The sequence below is a fragment of the Crocuta crocuta genome, unplaced genomic scaffold (assembly GCF_008692635.1).
Source record: "Crocuta crocuta isolate KB4526 unplaced genomic scaffold, BGI_CrCroc_1.0 scaffold172, whole genome shotgun sequence".
NCBI classification, from domain to species: domain Eukaryota; kingdom Metazoa; phylum Chordata; class Mammalia; order Carnivora; family Hyaenidae; genus Crocuta; species Crocuta crocuta.
Genome location: NW_027528872.1, coordinates 8,605,736 through 8,622,790, shown reverse-complemented (window position 1 = coordinate 8,622,790; position 17,055 = coordinate 8,605,736). Strand labels below are relative to the sequence as shown.

Sequence of the window (17,055 nt, the reverse complement as noted above, 5' to 3'; positions counted from 1 at the left end):
TAAAAATACAACAAGCTTGTTTTTTACTTTCTTTAATGAACTTTGCCACCTTCCCAGAATGATAGAGCTCAATGCCAAAAATGCTACAGATCAATAAATCAGAACTACCATAGGTAGGGACCTGACATCATTATTTTTTAGAGCTCCAAAATGATTATTATGTGTAACAAGAACTAAGAATAAGTACCCTAAGACCTCAAGTTCAATGACAAATTAGGACAAATTCCAGCTGCCTAACAAAAATTTACACTTGTCCAGCAATAAAATATTTGGAAAATATTTCCACATATATTATTCTATTAATTTTTTTTAACTTCGCAAATAGATATAATAATTCCATTTCTTTCTCAACTGTGGAGAACGAATTTTGTCACTCAGTAATTGGTAAAGCTTTGATTATCATCCCCCATTACCAGGATTTGAGATATGGTGACTACATGTTTTCATTTTATGGGTGATATTTTGTGATCGCATCGATAACAAGGGAGATTCTCTTTCTGGGGCAAAACTCAACTCCAAACCCATAAAAACCATATTTGTAGTTATTACTAGGGTACTTGAGGAACATAGGTGTCATATAAATCTCCAGGGGTAGCCAATTTTTTGTCATTTTCACGTCCTCCAAACCATGGCAAAATTGTTTGAATTCTAGAAAACATTAGAAGTAAGGAGACAACCTAGAATGAGTTAAGACCATTACTTGGGACAGATACTGATAACTAGCCTCATTAGAAACATTCATATATAGGTGTGCCTGGATGGCGAAGTCGGTTAACTGTCCGACTTCAGCTCATGATCTCACTGGCTAGTGGGCTTGAGCCCCACGTCAGGCTCTGGGCTAACAGCTAGCTCAGAGCCTGGAGCTTGTCTTCAGGTTCTGTGTCTCCCTCTCTCTGACCCTCCCCTGCTCACTCTCTCTCTCTCTCTCTCTCTCTCTTTCTCTCTCTCTTTCTCTGAAATAAAAAACATAGTTAAAAAAAAAAAAGAAACATTCATATATAACCTTTCATGGGCTCTTCTCTCCCATCCTCACAGGGCTCCCAATCACAGGAGAATGGCTGCTGAAAATCACTCTACAGTGACCGACTTTATTCTCAGGGGATTGACAAATCGGCCAGAGCTCCAGCTCCCTCTCTTCCTCCTCTTCCTTGGGATCTACTTGGTCACCGTCATAGGGAACCTGGGCATGTTCACACTGATTTGTCTGAATGCTCAGCTTCACACCCCCATGTACTACTTCCTCAGCAATCTGTCACTTGTGGATCTCTGCTACTCCTCTGTCATTACCCCTAAAATGCTGGTGAACTTTGTGTCAGAGAAGAGTATCATCTCCTATGCGGGGTGCATGTCACAGCTCTACTTCTTCCTTGTGTTTGTCATTGCCGAGTGTTACATGCTGACAGTGATGGCCTATGACCGCTATGTCGCCATCTGCAGCCCTTTGCTGTACAATGTCATCATGTCTCCTCAAGTGTGCTCCCTGCTGGTGGCTGTGGCCTACTCCATGGGGTTTATTGGTGCAACAATAGAGNAACCTTTCCATTTCAACTCTTTCTGGAAAATAAAGTTTCCTCCTTCAACTCTCATCCCACAGCTCCCAAATAGCCAAGGAATATTAAACATTCCTGTAGTTCTTTGTCTTCCAAAAATACTTGACATTTTGCATCACCTGCCAGTTTCACTCAGTAAATCCTGTTGCCATGGTGCAAAATGTCTTCCCCAGTTTTGAACATGTTTATTTATTTTTGAGAGACAGGGCACTAGCAGAGGAGAAGCAGGGAGTAAAAGAGACATAACATATAAAACAGGCTCCAGGCTACAAGCTGTCAGCACAAAGGCCTACGTGGGGCTCAAACCCATGAACATTAAGATCATGACCTGAGCCAATGTCAGATGCTTGAACCGACTGAGCCACCCAGGTACCCCATCTTCCCCCACTTGATTGAAGTTATCAGGGATTCACATTAAAGAATTGGTAACATTAAGGAATTCGTTTTGGATGCAAAAGATTTGTGGACATTCTCTTCTTAATTTTTTTATTAAAGTATAAATAATGTTCTTATAATTCAGGTGTACAACATACTGATTCAACAATTTTATACATTACTCAGTGTTCACCATAATTGTCTTTATAATTATTTTAGGCATAATATTATATCAGTCTTTTGTCATTTTTCATTATTTTAGGTACAAGACCTCATCTATCCTTTAGACAGAAAAATGTATGATTCTAAGTTTCTCAAACAGAAAGGGTTTTATTACAGGAAACTAAATGCTCACAGGTTTTTTTCCCCTATGTTATATAGACTTTATTGTTTAGAGCAGTTTTAGGTGTGCAACAGAACGGAGCAAATGGTACAGAGATTTTCCATATACTGTCTGCTCCACACACATACATAGCATCCTTCCTTTACAACATCCTCTATGAAAGTGATACATTTGTTACAATTGATAAACCTACATTGACACATCACTCAAAGTCCCTAGTTTACATTAAGGTTCACTCTCGGTGTTGTCATTTTGTGGATTTGGACAGATATATCCATTATGTGTATGACCATTACAGTCTTCTATAGAGTAGTTTCTCTGGCCTAAAAAGGTGTGTTCCACTTGTCCATCCTCCCTTCTCCTACAACCCGGAAACCATTAATCTACTGTCTCCATAGTTCTGTCTCTTCCATATTGTCATAAGATTGGCTTTTTTCACTTATTAATATGCATTTAAGTTTCTTTAATGTCTCTCTTTTTTTTTTTTAAGTAGGCTTCATACCCAGTGCAGAGCCCAGTGTGGGGCCCAAACCACAACCCTGACATCAAGACCTGAGCCAAGATCAAGAGTTGGACACTTACCTGACTGAGCCACCCAAGTGCCCTTCTTCCATGACTTCCATGTCTTTTTATGATTTGACAGCTCATTTCTTTTCAGCACTTAATAATAGTCCATTGTCTGGGTATGCCACTGTTTATTCATTCACTCACAAAACAGAAGATATCTTAGTTGCTTCCAAGTTTTGGCAATTATGAACACAGCTACTGGAAACATTCATATGTAGGTTTTCCAACTCCTTTGGGTAAGTACCAAGGAGCACAATTGCTGGATTAGAATGATTAGAATATGTTTACTTTTGTAAGAAAACACCACACTGTAGCTGAACCATTTTCCATTCCTACCAACAATGAATAAGAGTTCTGATTCTTCACCACCACATGCAGGTATCAGTGTTTTTTATTTTGGGTATTCTAATAAGTGTGTACTGGTATCTCATTGTTTTGATTTTTATTTCTCTGGTGACATATGATATGATACATATTTTATATACTTATTTGCCATTTGTATATCTTCTTTGGTGAAGTGTCTGGTAAGGTCTTTGGCCCATTTTTTAATCAGGTCATTCCTTTCCTTTTTTAATAAAGGAATATATTTGACATATAACTTTGAGTAAATTTAAGGTGTATAAGATGTTAATTTGATGCATTGATGTACTATATATTATATGTACTATGATTGCCACTGTAGTGATAATTATCACCACCATCACGTTACATAATTATCATTTCTTTTTAGCTATTTGAAGCCATTGAGTTCTAGTCTCTTGGCAAGTTTGTTGATTGTAATACAATTTGGATGTCACTGTCTACTAGACCTAGTGCATAGGTCTCTAGGGCTTAATTATTTCACATTGCAAGTTTGTACCCTTAACGTGTGTCCTATTATCCCACTCCCATCCCTTGGGAGTCACTTTCTAATATCTTTTTTTAAGACTTTGGGGTCTTTTTTAGATTCCACCTATAAATGGAATCATATGGTATTTGTCTTTCTGTCTGATTTATCTTACTATGCATCATGTCTCAAGGTCCATGCAAAGTTTGTATATACTGGGTAACATTTATGAGATACATCTTTTGCAAATATTTTCTTCTAGACTGAGGCTTGTCTTTTCATTCTCTTGACATGTCTTTATACAGAGTAGAAAACTTTAATTTCTTTTTTTTTTTTTACAAATAGTTTATTGTCAAATTAGTTTCCACATAACACTCAGTGCTCATCCCCACAAGTGTCCTCCTCCATGCCCATCCCTCCTCCCCCCCACATCCATCAGTCCTCAGTTTTTGTCAGCATTCAAGAGTCTCTCATGGTTTGCCTCTCTCCCTTTCCCCCACCATTTCCCCCCTCTTCTCCCCCTTGGTCCTCTGTTAAGTTCCTCCTAATCCTCCCATACGTGCAAATATATGATCTTTGTCCTTCTCTGCCTGACTTAATTCGCTCAGCATAACACCCTCAAGGTCCATCCATGTTGCTACACATGGCCAGATTTCATTGTTTCTCATTGCCATGTAGTATTCCATGGTATAGATAAACCACATCTTCTTGATCCATTCGTCCGTTGATGGACACTTAGGCTCTTTCCATGTTTTAGCTATTGTTGAGAGTGCTGCTATGAACATTGGAGTACATGTGCTCCTATACATCAGCATTTCTGTATCCCTTGGGTAAATTCCTAGCAGTGCTATTGCTGAGTCATAGGGGAGTTCTATTGTTATTTTCCTGAGGAACCTCCACACTGTTTTCCAGAGGGGCTGCACCAGTTTGCATTCCCACCAACAGTGTAGGAGGGTGCCCGTTTCTCCACATCCTTGCCAGCATCTCGAGTTCTCTGATTTGCTCATTTTAGCCACTCTGACTGGCATGAGGTGGTATCTCAGTGTGGTTTTTATTACATACAAGGTATTTCTAAGGGTAAGCTGTAATCAGATTCAGAATACTATAATCTAGTGGTATCTTAACCATTTAATTCCAGTATAAAATACAAAAGTATTAAAGTAGCTCTACCTACAATAATTTGTTAATGGATACAAAACATATAAAAAGGTAAATTATGATATCAAATCATAAAAGGGGAAGAATAAAATGGTAGAATTTCTGTATGCAATTAAAGTTATAGTGCTATCAGTGTAAAATAGACTGCTATATCTATAAGTTGTTTTATGCACCACCTTGAGTAAGTTTTTCACCTCCTAAGCTCTTGGGGGGAGAAGTGTAATATTAAATACAAGAAAAAAATCAGAGAAACTCTTCAGAGACAACCGCAAAATAAGAATAATATGGCAATAAATACATATCTATCAATAATTACTTTGAATGTAAATGTACTAAATGCTCCAATCAAAAAACATAGGGTAACAGAATGGATTTAAAAAAATAAAACAAGTCTCCTCTATATGCTGTCTACAAAAGACCCATTTTAAAACTAAAGACACCTGCAGATTGAAAGTAGGAGGATGGAGAAACATTTACCATGCAAAGAGATGTCAAAAGAAACCTAGAGTAGCAATACATATACTGAACAAAATAGACTTGAAAACAAAGACTGTAGCAAGAGATTTAAAAAAAGGAACTATATAATACTAGTAAAGGGAACAATCTAACAAAATATATAACAATTGTAAATATTTATACACCCAACACAGGAGAAAATAAATACATGAAAAGGTTAATAACAATCATAGAAGAACTAATTGATAATAATACAATCATAGGGGACTTTAACACCCCATTTACATCAATGGACAAGTCAAGTAAACAAAACATCAACAAGAAAGCAATGGCTTTGCATGACACATTGGACCAGATGGGTTTCACAGATATAGTCAAAACATTCCATCCTAAAACAGCAGAAAACATATTCTGTTCAAGTACACATGGGACATTCTCCTGAATAGATCACATATGAGTCCACAAAATAAACTTCACAAGTTCAAGAAGATTGAAATCATATCATGCACCTTTTCTGGCCACAACACTATCAAACTAGAAGTTTGCCACAAGAAAAAAAATCTAGAAAGACTTAAATAGCATGCTACTAAACAATGAATGGTTCAACCAGGAAATCTAAGAAGAAATTAAAAGTATATAGAAACAAGTGAAAATGAGAACACGATGGTTCAAAACTTCTGGGAAGCAAGAAAAACCTCTAATAAATGACCTAACCTTGCACCTAAAGGAGCTGGAAAAAGAAAACAAAACTAGAAGCCAGCAGAAGGAAGGAAATAATAAAGAATAGACAGAAAAACTTAAAAATATAATAGAACTGATCAATGAAACCAGGAGCTGGTTCTTTGGAAAGATCAACAAAATTGATAAACCTCTAGCCAGGCTCATCAAGAAAAAAAAGAGAAAGGATCCAAATAAATAAAACCACAAAGGAGAGAGGAGAAATAACAGACACCACAGAAATACAAATAGTCATAAGAGAATGTTATGAAAACCTGCCTACTAACAAATTGGACAACGTAGAAAACATGGACAGATTCCTAGAAACATATCTACCAAACCTCAAACAAGAGGAAATAGAAATTTTGAACTGACCCATAATTAGCAAAGAAATTGAATCAGTAATCAAAAACCTCCCAACAAACAAGTCCAGGACCAGATGGCTTCACAGGAGAATTCTACCAAGCATTTAAAGAAGGGTTAATACCTGTTCTTCTTAAACTGTTCTGAAAAGTAGAAAAGTAAGGGAAACTTTAAAATTCCTGATTCTATGATCAGTGTGATACATCACATCAATAAGAGAAAGGGTAAGAACCATATGATCATTGCAGTAGATGCAGAAAAAGCATTGGACAAAGTTCAACATCCATTCCTGATAAAAACTTTCAACAAAACGGGTTTAGAGAGAACATACCTCAACATAATAAAGGCTATCTATGTAAAACCCACAACTAACATCATCTTTAATGGAGGAAAACTGGGATCATTACTCCTAAGGTCAGAAACACAACAGGGATGTCCATTCTCACCATTTTTATTCAAAATAGTATTGGAAGTTCTAGCGACAGCAATCAGACAACAGAAAGAAATAAGAGGAATGCAAATTATTAAGGAACAAGTAAAACCTTCACTATTTGCAGATGACATGATATGTATATAGGAAACCCTAAAGACTCCACCAAAGACTGCTAGCACTGATAAACAAATTCCATAAAGTCACAGGATACAAAATTAATGTAAAGAAATCTGTTGCATTGCCATACACTAATAATCAAGCAGCAGAAAGAAAAATCATGAATCGGTCCCATTTGCAATTACACCAAAAAACACAAGATACCTAGGAATAAACCTAACCAAAGAGGTAGAAGATATATACTCTGAAAGCTATAGAACATTTATGAAAAATTCAAGACAACACAAAGAAATGGAAAGACATCCCATGCTCATGGATTGAAGAACAGATATCACTAAAATGTCTGTATTAACCAAAGCAATCTACACATATATTGCAATCACCATCAATATCAGCATTTCATAGCTGAAATCAGCTTTTCAACATCATTTCACAGAACTAAAATAAACAATATTAAAATTTGTATGGAACCACAAAAGGCCCCGAATGGCCAAAGCAATTTGATAGGAAAAGCAAAGCTGGAAGCATCACAATTCTGGACTTCAGGTTATATTACAAATCTATAGTGATCAAAACAGTATGGTACTGGCACCATAATAGACACATAGATCAATGGAAAAGGATGGAAAATCCAAAATAAACCAACAATTATATGGTCAATTAATCTTTGACAAAACCGTAAAGAATATCCAATGGGAATAAGACAGCTTTTCAACAAACGGTACTGGGAAAACTGGATGGCAACATTCAAAAGAATGAAACTGGACTACTTTCTTATACCATAAACAAAAAGAAATTCAAAATGGATAAAAGACCTAAATGTGAGACCTGAAACTATAAAAGTCCTAGAAGAGAATATAGACAGTAACTTCTTTGACATTGACAGTAGCAACTTCTTTTTAGATATATCTCCTGAGAAAGGGAAAAAAGCAAAAATAAACTATTGGGACTACATCAAAATAAAAAGCTTATGCACAGGAAAGGAAACAACCAGCAAAACTAAAATGCAACTTACTAAATGGGATAAGACACTTGCAAATGACACTTGATAAAGGAGTAGTATCCAAAATACGTAAAGAACGACGTCTGGGAGGCTCAGTTGGTTAAATGTCTGACTCTTGATTTGGCTCAGGTCATGATCTCATGGTTCGTGAGATCGAGCCCTCATCCGGCTGTGTGTTGACAGTGCAGAGCCCCTTCTCTCTCTCTCTCTCTCTCTCTCTCTCTCTCAAAATGAATACACTTTAAAATACGTATGTAAAGAATTTATTAAACTCAACACCCAAAAAATAAATAATTCAACTAAAATATGGACATAAGACATGAGCAGACATTTCTCCAAAGAAGACATACAGGTGGCCAACAGATACAAAGATGCTCATCATCACTTCTCATCAGGGAGATGCAAATCAAAACTACAACAAGAGGGGTGCCTGGGTGACTCAGTCAGTTAAGTGTCTGAACTGATTTTGGGTTAGGTCATGATCTCATGATTTGTGAGATGGAGCCCCACATCAGGCATGGCACTGAAAGTGCAGGGCCTGCTTGGGATTCTCTCTGTTGCACTCTCTGCCCCTCTGCCATCCTCTCTCTTTCTCCCTTTTTCAAAATAAATAAACTTTAAAATACTACAAGGAGATATCACCTCACACCTTTAAGAATGGTTAAAATCAACAAAACAAGAAACAACAGACCTTGGCAAGGATGCTGAGAAAGTGGAACACTCTTGGTGGAAATGCAAACTGTTGCAGCCACTCTGGGAAACAGTATGGAGGTTCCTCAAAAAGTTAGCAATAGAACTACCTTATGATCCAGCAATTACACTACTGGGTGTTTACCCAAAGAATACAATAACACTAATTCCAAGGTATATATGTACCCTGTATGTTTATAGCAGCATTATTTCCAATAACCTAAGTGTCTGTCAATTGATGAATTGATAAAGAAGGTGATAGATAGATAGATAGATAGATAGATAGATAGATAGATGATAGATAGATAGATAGACACAATGGAATACTATCCAGGCATAAAAAGAATGAAATCTTGCCATTTGCAATGACATGAATGGAGCTAGAGAGTATAATGCTAACTAAGATAACTCAGGAGATAACAAATACCAAATGATTTCACTCATAATGTGGATTTTAAAAAGCAAAACAAACAAGCAAAGGGGAAAAAATAAGAGAGAGAGTGACAAAGCAAGAAATAGACTCATAACTGTAGAGAACAAACTGATGGTTACCAGAGGGAAAGGGGTGGGGGTGTGTTAAATAGGTGATGGGGATTAAGGAGTACACTTGTCATAATGAACGCAGGGTGATGTATAAACTCTTGAATGACTATATTGTACATCTGAAGCCAATATAACACTGTATGTTAATTAACTGGAATTAAAATAATAACTTTTAAAAAAGGAAAATATGAAATATCAACAGCTTATTTCTAAAACGTTATTTATTGAGAAGTTACCTTAAATTACTATAAATAGAATCAGATTATAATATGCTAAAATATCATACTTTCAAAATGAAATCTGCAAGAACAGCAATAAAGGAAAAAAACATGGTATAAATGAAAGGAAAACAAAGTAGATTAGAATTCAAAAACCTGGATTCCAGTCCCACTTATGGAACCACTTAGTTGTATGGCCTTGGAAAACATATATAAAATTTCTAAGTTTCCAATGTCTGTTAAATGAGGTCGGATAAAATGGTTTATAAGGCCCATTTAAGATTAAATGATTTATGATTGTAGAAAATGCATAAAATAATCTTGGAATAGTCGAGGTGGGTCAAGGGATACAGAAAATAGATATGTACTAAACATCCTTGAAACTTATAGACTTAAAATTCTCTTTCTTTACAGAAAGGAAAAAAAACTGGAATCTGAATCCTTCATTGAAAACAGACACACTAATAAATGAAGCAGTGTGTCTTCTTCAAATACTACTTTCTCAAGAAGATAATTTTCTTTCCAAAGTTTTCCTCAGGGAAACTTTGACGTCCTTGTTCCTCAAACTGTAGATCAGTGGGTTTAACATGGGCACCACAATGGTATAGAACAGAGAGGACACTTTCCCTTGATCAAGGGGCAAAATCGAAGGTGGTTTGAGATATACGAAAGCCCCAGAACCAAAGAAAAGAGAAACCACAATTATGTGAGAGCTACATGTACCGAAAGCTTTGGACCTGCCCTCAGTGGAGTGAATGTGCAGAATACTGGACAGAATCAGAGCATAAGAGATGAAGATGGTGACAATGGGTATTCCAATGTCAATGGCCACAAGTATGAAGACCACCAGCTCGTGTACATAAGTACTGTTGCAGGAGAGCTCAAGGAGAGGAAAGATGTCACACATGAAGTGATTGACAAGGTTGTCGGCACAGAAGGTCAGACTTGCTATGCTTCCCGTATGCACCATGGCCCCTGAAAGCCCCATCATATAGACACCCAACAAAAGGAATAAACAGACCTGAGGAGACATGGTGACCGTGTACACCAATGGTTTACAGATGGCCACATAGCGGTCATATGCCATCGCTGACAGGAGGAAGGACTCAGAAATGACAAAGAAGCAAAAGAAAAAGAGTTGAGTCATACACTCCGCATGCAACATGATGTTCTTCTTTGAGACAAAACTCTTCAGCATTTTGGGGGTGATGGTAGTGGAGTAACAGAAATCTATTAAGGAGAGGTTGAAGAGGAAAAAGTACATGGGTGTGTGTAGGCAAGAATTCAAGCCAATCAGAGCTAACAAGCCCAAGTTCCCCAGCACAGTGACCATGTAGAAACCTAGAAACAGGAAGAAGAGAGGGATCTGCAGTTCTAGCTGGTCTGTTAATCCTGTAAGGATAAACTCTGTCACAGAAGAGTTCTCAGTCGCCATTCTCCTCTTGGGGATGAGTGGAACAAGGGAGTCTGGAGAAAAGAAAAGAAAACCAGTTAGAGAGAAAGAAATACCACTACCTTCCCAGTATCCACCCCCTCCCCCGCCCCCGTGCTGAAGAATGAAATCCGAAGAGAGAGATTTGACGTTAGGATGGTAGGAAGGCTTTTACTGTTTGCTATGGACCTATCCTACAGCCCAAGTGACTTTAACTTCCAGAGAGAATGGTTAGAGGATAAACTTTGCCTCCAGAGAGAAAGCAGTAATTTATTCATATCCCAATCCATTCAAAAATAAGATAGATGTCTTTTAGATCTTCAGTTAGTCCATTTTCTATGTCCTTCTCTCTCCTGCCTGTGCATCCATTGCTAAAACCTGGGCCTCTTTCCCTGCAGAGTCTTGTCAAAAGATACTGCGCCTGGGGTGCCTAGGTGGCTCAGTCGGTAAAGTGTCCGACTTCAGCTCAGGTCATGATCTCACAGTTCATGGGTTCAATCCCCGCGTCGAGCTCTGTGCTGATAACTCAGAACCTGAAATCTGCTTCTGATTCTGTGTCCCCTCTCACTCTGCTCCTCATCTGCTCACACTCTGTCTCTCTCAAAAATAAATAATCATTTAAAAAAAGACACTGTGACCTCTCAGAACCCCCACCACTGGGTCACTGCTTTCAAACCAAGAAGGGTGAGGTCACATCTTTCCAATCCCTCCTAGCTCAAATCTGCTTAGGTTTAATGATAATTTTTTAAAGCTAGCACCTACTTAAGTGGTTTCTATGAGACGCTGTGTACTAAGAGCTATATGACAATATTATTATCCCTATTTTGAAGATGAGACAACAAATCCTCAAAATATTGGGGTGTGGCCAGAAAGTGAATTTTGACAGTCTGACTCTCAGGTGTACCCTCAGAACCACTACATTACATGACTGACCAGGGTTTGGAAGTCCCTCACCTTCCTTCAGTTTAGAGCTGTAATGCTATACTCTACTCTTTCTTGTCCACAATTGTCCTGGGATAGAAAATGGCCATTAAGAATAGAAAATGATAGGTTGAGCTAAGAACCCTCTCCATTCAATCTGATCCAAAGGATCAGAACCCATAATTTATCTTGTAGCCATATCTACACTGAAGAACATGATTTCCAAATGTTAGTTTGCCCAAAAGCTTAGCGATAAGGAAGGAGACGTGTCTTTTCCAGACCAGAGGATAACAGGAGAATAAGGAGTTTTATTAGGATTACAGATCTCAGTGGCCTAATGATTAAGACAAAGACTCCCTCAAAACCGTTTCCTCAGAGATTATTTTCCCAAAGGAATAAGAAATGTTTGTTTATACCCTTGATATTGGTGGATTTGGCTTTTAGAGACAATTATTTCAACAAACATTATCCAGTACTACCAAAAGAAAATTCTCTGTGGAAAAAAAAAAAAAGATCATCATTACTGTTTTTGTATACCCAGTAATGTACCTGATGCAGAACCCTCCTACTGACTTCTGGCTGTCAGGATCCAATACAAATACTGACTCCAGGCACCTGTTTTGTAATCACTAGCCTAACTACCTCCTGATGAAATCCATTGAGCTAGGGTCCCCACTTTCTTGGATCTGGAAAGAAACTGGATTTGTTACTTTGGAAATTAACAAATATATTTGTTAATTTCCAAAGTAACAAATATGCAATGACTTTAATTTTTAAAAAAGGTGGTTAGATTACGGAAAGATTAACACAAAAAGCTATCATAAATTAGGGTAGGACATTCAACCATTTATTTATATTCCAATTCTTTCTCGGAATAATTGCAATACGTCTAGCTCAAACAAGAAAGTAGACTTCTCTGATCCCCTTATCCTTTCTTTCCAAGGAACATAAACTTAATGGTAACAAAATAATTTCTATCAGCTAAATACTCCTCCTAACCACTGCCAAGAATAGCCTTTTTCTAAATTACTTAGTGGTCAAAACGCCCTTTGACTATTCCTGCCTTCAGCTGCTTATCTTGGAGCACTACTGGCTTTTTAGCTTCTTGGTACTCTGAAATTGAATCCTAGTGGCTCAGATTCTCAACGTAGGCAAACATTCAAATTTGTTCTTCCTCTTTAGTTTGCTTTTGGCTCTTTCTGTCTTGTCTCCACACCAGCTTTTGCCTTGACAGAAATGGTCTATCCTATGACTTGATTTCTCAGAACTATAGTTGCCATTCTTTAATAGCAAGCATACACACTATCAGAATTTTAGACCTGAAGAGACTTGGGAAATCATCAATCCAGTATTTCCCAAATGTGGATGAGCACCACAATTACCTAGAATGTTTATTAGAAAGAAATTCTGGGCTCCACACCCAGACCTTCTGACTCAGAATCTGTATGGGTATGAGTTCAGTAATTATATTTTTGAATCCTCCCAGGTGATTACAATATCAGCAATTTATGGATCGACAAAACCAATATTTGCCCCCATCTTATAGACAGTGACACTAAGGAGATCCCAAGAAGGAAAGCCATTTGTCCAAGGTCACAGATCTAATTAAGATCTCCAGGTTTCCAGTCTCTCCTAATCCTTGGGGCCCATATGACCTCCTGCTGGGCTGGAATGCAAAAAACAACTCCTTTAAAACCAAGCAGTCAGACTTCAGATTTTAGGTATAAAGTAGTAGCTAATATCACACTACAAGCCTCTGACCATAAACAATTATAAGACTGGAAAAAATATATAAAGCATCTATTTGAAAGCTTTGAGAAGCAGACAGCACAGGGATGAAATTCTTAAGAGAAGGCAAGAAAATGAGGTAACTACCATTTTCATCCTTTCTTTCTAAGGGCAATTTCCAAATCAAACCTAGTGAAATGGAACTCAAGCAAATGGCAGCAGTCTCTATACTAGTGGAACAAAGATCAGTGTTCATGGATGCTAGGACAGCTGGAATCTGAGGCAAGGCATGGAGACGAAAAGGCTCCTCAGATGTGTGCCCAGGGGACTCCCTTGAGTTCTTAGCTGAATTCTAAAATGTGTATGTTCCTGGCAAGACCCTGTATGTCCAGGCACAACATCTGCTTGAAGACTAAGGTACTGAAGAGAGGTCACAGAGGATACACAGTACTAGGGAGTTGTTAGAATTCTGGCCTAATGAGAGTTGAGAAGCTTTGATGAACAAACCAGACTTTAAGATGAGACCTCTGAAATCCATACCCTAAGAATAAAGACTAAGCCATCAGGCTGAGGGCAAAGCTGAACTAGATCCATCATAACAAAGGCTAAATCCAAGTCTCAGCAGGATCAGGTGATCTGCTAGTAAATTAATTGCATCCCAGGACAAAAGGCAACAATCTATAGAGAAGAGTAATATAATTCACTGTCTCTATAATACATTTATAATTCCAGCATCATAAAATTAAAAATTACTAGAAATACAAAGAAGCAAGAAAATATGACCCATAATCAAGAAGTAAAAATATTCAGTAAAAGCAGATCCACATGTGATCTAAATGTTGCAATTAGCAAAAAAAGACTTTGTTTTCTTTTGAGAGAACAAGCAAGCATAAGTGGGATGGAGGGTCAGAGGGAGAGAGAAAAAGAATCATTTATTTTTAAGTTTTTATTTTCATTTATTTTGAGAGAGAGAAAGAGACAGAGAGTGGCAGAGAAAGAGAGAGAGAATTCCAAGTAGGCTCTTTACTTCCAGAGCAGAGCCCAATGTGAGGCTCAATTCCACAAACTGTGAGATAATGACATGAGCCGAAATCAACAGTTGGATGCTTAACTGACTGAGACACCCAAGTGCCCTAGAACAAAGTCTCTAAAATAACTACTATAATATTTTTTTGAAATTTAGACAAAAGAAACACTAAATTGATGAACAGAGAGAAAATCCCAACAGATTTATAAAAAACAAAAATATAATATTGGAAATAAAGTATTCATTAGGTTGATTTGTTAGCAGACTGAGTGCAGCCAAAGAAAGGATCATTGAAAGGAAAACAGATCAACAGAAATAAACCACACTAAAAGGCAGATAAAAAAATAATAATAAATAATAATTATAAAATAAGAATCTTTAAGTTAATGTCAAATAGTCCTACATATGTGTAATTAGAGTTTCAAAAGATGAGTTGAGTGAGAATTGGGGAAGAGAAATTTTCTTTTCTTTTCAAATTTTCATTTAAATTGTAGTTAGTTAACATATAGTGCAATATTGGTTTGAGGAGTAGAATTCAGTGATTCATCACTACATACAACACCCAGTGCTAATCATAGCAAGTACCCTCCTTCATCCCCATCACCCACTTGGCCCATCCCATTCCCACCTCCCTCCATCAGCCAGCATTTTGTTCTCTATCACTAAGAGTTTCTTATGGTTTGTTTCCCTCTCTCTTCTCCCCCCTCCCCCCGCAAATGTTCATCTGTTTTATATCTTAAATTCCACATATGGGTGAGGTCATGTTATTTGCCTTTCTCTGACTGTTTATTTCACTTAGCATAATACACTCTAGCTCCATCCATGTTGTTGCAAATGGAAATATTTCATTCTTTTTGATGGCTGAGATTCCTGTGTGTGTGTGTGTGTGTGTGTGTGCGCGCACCATATCTTTTTTACCCATTCATTGGTTAATGAACATTTAGGCTCCTTCCATAGTTTGACTATTGTTGATAAGGCTGCAATAAACATCGAGGAGCATGTACCCTTTTAAACCTTCATTTTTGTATCTTTGAATAAACGCCTACCAGTGCAATTGCTGGGTCATAGGGTAGTTCTATTTTTAGTTTCTTGGGGAACCTCCATATTGTTCTCCAGAGTGGCTGCACTAGTTTGCATTCCCACCACCAAGAGTGGAAGAGGGTTCCCTTTTCTCCATATCCTCACCAACATCTGTTGTTTCCTGAGTTGTTAATTCGAGTCGTTCTGGCAGGTATGAAGTGCTATCTCATTGTGGTTTTGATTTGTATTTCCCTCATGATGAGTGATGTTGAGCATCTTTTCATGTGTCTGTTAGCCATTTGGATGTCTTCTTTGGGAAAATGTCTATTCATGTCTTCTGCCCATTTCTTAACAGGATTATTTGTTTTTTGGGTGTGGAGTTTGATAAGTACTTTTTAGATTTTGGATACTTACCCTTTATCAGATATATCATTTACAAATATATTCTCCCATTCTTTAGGCTGCCTGTTAGTTTTATTGATTATTTTCTTTGCTGTGCAGAAGCTTCTTATCTTGATGAAGTGTCAATAGTTCATTTTTGCTTTTGGCTCCCTTGTCTTCAGAGGCATGTCTAGTAAGAAATTGGTCTGGCTGAGGTCAAAGTGATTGCTGCCTGTGTTCTCTTCTAGGATTTTGATGGTTTCCTATCTCCTATTTAGAGCTTTCATCCATTTTGAATTTCTTTTTGTGTACGGTGTAAGAAAGTGGTACAGTTTCATTCTTCTGCATGTTGCTGTCCAGTTTTCCCAACACCATTTGTTGAAAAGACTGTTTTTTTTCCCCTGGATATTCTTTCCTGTTTTGTCAAAGATGAGTTCACCATATAGTTGTGGGCCCATTTCTGGGTTTTCTACTCTGCTCCATTGATCTATGTGTATGTTTTTGCCAGTACCATACTGTCTTAATGACTACAGCTTTGTAATATAGCTTGAAGTCTGGAGTCTTGATGTCTCCAGCTTTGCCTTTCTTTTTCAGGATTGCTTTGGCTATTTAGGGTATTTTGTGGCTCCATACAGAGTTTAGAGTTATTTGTTCTAGCTCTGTGAAAAATGCTGGTGTTGTTTTGATAGAGATTGCACTGAATGTGTAGATTGCTTTGGATAATATAGACATTTTAACAATGTTTGATGTTCCAATCCATGAGCATGGAATTTTTTTCCATTTTTTTGTGTCCTCTTCAATTTATTTTATAAGTGTTCTAAAATTTTCAGAGTACAGATCTTTTACCTCTTTGGTTAGGCTTATTCCTGGGAATCTTATGGGTTTGGGTGCAATAATAAATGAGATTGATTCTCTTTCATGCTGCTTCATTACTGGTGTATAGAAATGCAACAGACTTCTGTACATTAATTTTATATCTTGAGACTTTGCTGAATTCATGTATTAGTTCTAGCATGGTGGAGTCTTTAGGGTTTTCTACATAGAGTTTCATTTCATCTGCAAATAGTGAAAGTGTAACTTCTTCATTGCTGATTTGGATGCCGTTTCTTTCTTTTTGTTCTCTGATTGTTGAGACTAAGACTTGCAGTTCTATATTAAATACTAATGGTGAGAGTGGACATCCCTGT

The 17,055-nt window shown here is 37.3% G+C and overlaps 2 protein-coding genes across 3 annotated transcripts; one reads left to right on the top strand and one right to left on the bottom strand.

The window, feature by feature from the left end:
• The first annotated feature begins 1,054 nt into the window (after positions 1 to 1,054).
• Positions 1,055 to 1,729, top strand: LOC144225354 (olfactory receptor 8A1-like). Its single transcript, XM_077756515.1, has one exon. The coding sequence runs from the start codon at positions 1,055 to 1,057 to the stop codon at positions 1,727 to 1,729; it is 675 nt and encodes a 224-aa protein (XP_077612641.1).
• An 8,132-nt stretch (positions 1,730 to 9,861) lies between these two features.
• On the bottom strand, positions 9,862 to 16,919 carry LOC144225330 (olfactory receptor 8B12-like). 2 transcript variants are annotated; one of them, XM_077756490.1, is made up of 2 exons: positions 16,908 to 16,919; positions 9,862 to 10,800 (listed from the first exon to the last, which is right to left on the bottom strand). In XM_077756490.1, exons 1-2 carry the CDS (start codon positions 16,917 to 16,919, stop codon positions 9,862 to 9,864), a joined length of 951 nt encoding a protein of 316 aa, XP_077612616.1. The 2 variants fall into 2 exon arrangements, with proteins under 2 accessions (XP_077612616.1, XP_077612617.1); XM_077756491.1 differs by lacking the exon at positions 16,908 to 16,919 and having other exon boundaries at positions 9,862 to 10,803.
• Positions 16,920 to 17,055: the final 136 nt, after the last annotated feature.